The sequence below is a fragment of the Musca vetustissima genome, unplaced genomic scaffold (genome assembly GCF_032173495.1).
Source record: "Musca vetustissima isolate MV318-11 ecotype Yass unplaced genomic scaffold, APGP_CSIRO_Mvet_v1 utg488601, whole genome shotgun sequence".
In the NCBI taxonomy this organism is placed as follows: domain Eukaryota; kingdom Metazoa; phylum Arthropoda; class Insecta; order Diptera; family Muscidae; genus Musca; species Musca vetustissima.
The window spans coordinates 3,533-9,454 of NW_026888286.1; the positions used below are offsets into that span (position 1 = coordinate 3,533).

The 5,922-nt window shown below is 38.8% G+C and overlaps 1 protein-coding gene across 1 annotated transcript; it reads left to right on the plus strand.

The window, feature by feature from the left end:
• Positions 1-628: 628 nt before the first annotated feature.
• Positions 629-5,774, plus strand: LOC133336129 (mucin-5AC-like; the record flags this gene model as incomplete). Its single annotated transcript, XM_061544427.1, has 2 exons — positions 629-762; positions 3,919-5,774. Coding segments are annotated over 2 exons (1,990 nt in total), but the record flags the coding sequence as incomplete, so codon positions are not given.
• Positions 5,775-5,922: the final 148 nt, after the last annotated feature.

The window sequence follows — 5,922 nt, forward strand, 5'->3', positions numbered from 1 at the left end:
TTGATGCCCCATTTACCTTAAATCGGACGAAAATATATATTGGAACTATATCTAAATCGGAACCGATTTTTCTCAATTTCAATAGGGTTCGTCCTTGGGCCAAATAAGTGACCTATGCCAAATTTCATCCAATTCGGATCATAAATGCGACCTGTACTTTGTTTAGAATTTAACATGGACAGACGGACAGACATAAAGACATGCACAAAGACATAATACCCTGTACGGACATGCACAAAGGCATAATACCCTGTACCACAGTGTGGTGAAGAGTATAAACATAATTGCAAAACAAAACTCTGGACAAGTAGAGCATTGCAATAGAAAGACCTAGGTAAGTTGACTACGTATTTCATAGCAAACAAAATCTTCTACCAACATTCGGTAAGGGCACATTAAGTGGCATTAGTATGCCTCAACCGTTCTACATTCACAATGCTTGTTTGTATAAAATTTAAATAATTTGTCTCAAATAAAAACACACACATATACATACAAACAAAAAGTCCTAAAGAAACAATAAAAAAACTCAAGTGTTGTATTATTTTGTTGTTATTATTGTTTGTAACACATTTGTCTGGTTGTAACATTTTGTATTTATTTTGATTTAATTTTTTCTGGATTTTAGACAACCTTCGGATCGCAAAAAGGAACATATCAAACGGCCAATGAACGCATTTATGGTATGGGCCCAGGCGGCTAGACGTGTTATGTCTCAACAGCATCCGCATTTGCAAAATTCCGAGCTAAGCAAGTCGCTGGGTAAATTATGGAAGTAAGTAAACAAAGATACACATATGCAAATTTTCTAAAATACATACATACTGACACATATAATAACAATCATAATCATTAATGTCAAATACTCCCAATTGTACAATAGCAAATGATTGTTATTATTCAGATGTACAAATTTTAAATAAAGAATGAAAAAGACATCGTTAAGTTCTATTGGGCCGAACTTAATTTAAATTCTGTACAATTGAGTCTCCTTTAAAAATGTCTGAAAAAGGCCAGGAGTTTTATATGAAAAATATACCTAGTAAGTTTTGTAATGTTCTTGGAAAAATTTATACAGAGAATCAGGTTGGAGAACTGGGCCAGGACTTAAAAGTATAAAATATTTAGTGGGATGAAAATTCTCTTTACATGGAATATCAACAATACAGAGGGGCCTTCATATGGGGTCTATGTCAAAACATGGGTCTATTTGAAATAGTTCTGCCACTTCAGTGAAAAATACGAATCAAAGCGTAAAAATATTGGAAAGGGAGTCGGACCATTAAATGGGGCCTATGTTAAAGATAGGACTTTGTTTTTTTTTTTTTTGTAAAAAATGTTTTTTACCTTCAGGAACTTAATCTGTCCGCATAGATTATCTCAATCGCCAAGACCCTGAAATGCCAAATTACAGCTTCTTGAGATGGAAAAATGTGGTTTAACACTAAAGATATGGAACATAAAAAATAGAATAGAAAACATGGACACCTGAACCCCGGAATGATAGATGTTACAGTTTGTAAATGCCACTGATATCAGGTTAACGTTCCAATGATCCTTTCCACATGCCCATAAATACTCATGTCAGCTCCTTTACAAAGACTCTCTTCAGTCGTCTCTAAATATTTCACAGACGAGCGGATGAAAGTATCGATAGTCGGCCTTAGATGCATATCATCTCGCCAATGAAAGACTCCCTTCAGATCGTCTATAAAGACTCGCCTCAGATCGTCTATAAAGACTCCCCTCCGATCGTCTATAAAGACTCCCTTTAGATCGTCTATAAAAACTTGCTTCAGCTCGCCTATGACTCCCTGCTTCAGCTCGTCTATGACGGACTCCCTGCTTCAGCTCGTCTATGAAGGACTCCCTGCGTCAGCTCGTCTATTATAGACTCCCTGCTTCAGCTCGTCTATGACAGACTGCCTGCTTCAGCTCGTCTATGAAGAACTCACTGCTTCAGTTCGTCTATGAAGGACTCCCTGCTTCAGTTCGTCTATGAAGGACTCCCTTCTGCTCATCTATAAAAGACTCCCTTCAGTTGGTCTATGAAATACTGCATTCAGCTCGTCTAATATATAATCGTCTATAAAAGACTCCCTTCAGCTCGTCTACAAAAGACTCCCTTCAGCTCGTCTATAAAAGAGTCCCTTCAGATCATTTATAACAACTCTCTTCAGATCATATATTAAAACTCCCATCCTCTCCTTCATCGCGTCTATAAAGACTCCCATCAAATTTTTGAACTCCCATCCATTCCCATCCATCCATTCAGCTTGCCTATATATACCCCCTACCCACAAGTGAAAATTATTATGGAATTAACTTTATCTACTATCAATGCGAAACCATTAAATTTAGTTCTTGTCACACAAAATTGCGCTGTAAGTCGCTTTAATGTCAAATTATTTTGTAATTTCTTGTGAAAGATTTATTCCACAGTTCATGACACATTACCCGACACAGCAGGTTGCACTTGATCTTTGATCATTTTCGCAGAAATAAATAAATGAGTCTACTCTGGAGTGTATTTGGCAAATTAACGTATATTTTAAATTCCTCTAAAATAATTCATCCTACGACATTCAAAATTTTAAAATCCACCCATAGAACTTCAATTTCCCATTGATTTTTTCGGAAAAAAAAGATTTTTAAGATTTTTTGAAAAAATGTCAAATATGTCTGAGGAGGCTGGCTTGCACACACAATTCCCTAGAAGCATAACCAAGAATTTAATCAAAATAAAAAAAAAACGATCGCTTATCAGTACCACAGCGTTGATGAAGAAAAAAACACAAACCCAAAACAAATGAAAAATAAATATTCATCCATCCATGACAATTCCAATGATTTGTCGTCGTTGCCGTCTCCATAGCGAAGGCATTAATCATGAAATTGTCTTTCCCTTATCAATGCTCAGCTACAAATGAACCATGAAATTTTTCTAGCCGTTTGTGTGTGTTTTTTATATTTTATTTTCATTTTTTTTACTTTTTATTCAATATGTTAAAATTAACAAAAACCTAAACAGCAAATAAACAAATAAAACAACTGATTTATTATACAATGAAAAACAAAACAAATAACTATTTGCGGTTTTCTTGTTAGCATCAAAAGTTTTGAAGTCAAAAAAATATTAATTAAATAATATTACGAGCGGTTTTAGTTCAGAGAATGCAACAAAAACTGATTGCAATAAAATATATATTAATATATTTTTAAATTTAATGCATTCAAGGGAGGGAAAGGGACATTTTATTAAGATAAGGTGTGTGGGGTTTGAGCGGAACGGTGTATTAATAAATGTTTTGAAGGGTGTCTTTATAGACATGCAGATGAGAAATATGTATAGACCTGCTGAGTGAAGTCTTCACAGACGAGCTTAAGGGAGTTTCCATAGAGGAACTGAAGGGAGTCTCCAAAGACAAGCTGAGGAAGCTTCTATAAACGAGCTAAAGGAAGCCTTTCATAAACGAGCTGACGGGAGTCTTTCATAGACGAGCTGAAGGAAGTCTTTCATAGACGAGCTGAAGGGAGTCTTTCATAGACGAGCTGAAGCAGGGAGTCTTTCATAGACGAGCTGAAGCAGGGAGTCTTTCATAGACGAGCTGAAGCAGGGAGTCTTTCATAGTCTTTCATGCGTTGCGGCCCGGGGGTCCCGCCCCCGCAACAGCGAATTTTTTCATTTGTCGCCATTTTGTAGTCGTTTTAATCATTATTCCAACCAAATTTCAGTTCTTATTGCTAAACACGTCTACACAGCTACCAGAAACAAATGGTTGCCGAAAAATTATATTTGAAGCAACTGAAGTTGACAACAGTTGCCATCCATAATTCAAATTTGGCAACTGGCAACCACTAAACTATGGTAACCATCCGTAATCGAACCATAAGATAATTTAAATACCTACCTCATAGGGGAAGGATATAAAAAGTCCAGTGCAGTGCAATGCAGTACGGATGGCCTAAAAACGGAAGCATCTGTTACGGCAATGATAAATGGTGCTACGACCATACATAGCAAGAACCATAGCTCTACCGGAGCGACAACAACACCACCAGAAACCAAATCAAATGGTCAGAACAAAAAACTGTCGACAACAGGCGGAGCAGCAGCATCAGCATCAACGGCCACAACCAATTGTCATTTGTCATCAAAAACCATGGCAACAGCTGGAAATCGTTTGAATGGCAACAAAGCCAATGGCAAACAAAGAAACCGTGAACAACCACCGCAACAACAACATCACAACCAGCCACCAATGTCAGATAATGGCAAATCTACAACCCATTTTATTTCTGCAATGGATATTAATGAAACATTAAAGAATTCCTGTAAAAATGTGTCCTCCATGTTGACTCAAGGTCGTCTCTTGGGACCGGCACATATTGCCGCTGATGAAAGTTCAGCGGAATTTATGTTTAATCGTTATGATTATAGCAAATCGTTGGATTCACCTGGTTCCACGACTAGTTCATTGTTATCCTGTGCCACCTCGGCCAATGATTCACAGCCGTTGACACCACCAGCTACACCATATTGCAACGCTACACAACAACGTTTGACAGGACATCAGGCCACACTGCATCATCAGCCACGTCAAGCAACAAGAAATTTGTTGCAGCAACAGGTTAACGATGTTGTGGGTGGTGGTGGCGGTTTAAGTGAATACCAGCTACTTAACATTGAAGGACGTGAATTTATATCCTTGGATGAATATCCTTATAATTCCATGGGAGGGCCTTTAGCTAATAGTGGAGGTGGTGGTGTTGCTCCACTGGCAATAAATGTCTATATTCATGATGGCAGTCATCAATATTCCTCACCTTCCTCCTATGCTTTGCAATTTTATGGCAATCAACAGCAACAGGAACAAACAAACAACAATCATATTCAACATAATTCAATGGAATTTCAAACTTATGGACAACTTGGTAGTTCTGCAGGGTATACATCGGTATATCGTCACACAAATTGTTCTTCATCTCCGACGATGCACACCATTGAACCTTTAAATTATTTCAACATATCCACCCCACCACCACCAGCAGCAACGACAGCCGAACACTCTCCTTTGCGGACATCATGCTCCTCGCCCTACTCAAAGACCACTGCTCTCAAGACGGGGATGCCCAAGATGAATGGCCATACCCAACATTATATGGCGCCATTCGCCTCTGCAACAACGGATCTAACATCGGAAGTTGCTGCTGACCACACTAATGAAGATGTTGAAACCAGCATCGAACAATATTTTATGGATCAAATAATGCCCATTGCGTCGACGGCCACAGCCACAAACATCAATGGCATAATGCATCAGGTCTCACCCTCCCTAACCACCTCATCACCAACATCATCTGCGAGTATTGTCACTGCAACATCTGGAATTTCTTTAAACAATTATACGAAATCTCTCATGTATGCGGCAAAAATGGCACACAACACATCCGACACACATGGACTGGAGGATTATACATCAGCTGCCAAAAAGGTATGTCTACCACCTACACCATCAACATCGTCAAGCAATTCGACCGCATCCGGTTCATCATCATCACTGTCGCCACATAAGTTTTCACCTACATCACCCACGACGACCACAGCCACTGCAGCAGATAATATGAATTGTTATTACATGGCGGCACAGATGCACTCCACAACTACTACCGGGGGAGTCTTATCATCACCTATGGTGGCAGCAGAGACGACGACAACGACACTTACCACGGAGGCACATGCCGGCCCAGCTATGGGACATCATTGTAATGATGTATGGCCACAATGGAAATATGCAACACCAACAACAGTCTCACATTTTGTCACACCATACACAAGAGCAACACCTACAACAACATCATCAGCATCATCCACAGCAACAACAACAGCATCATTATCATCATCATTATTTCAACATATCC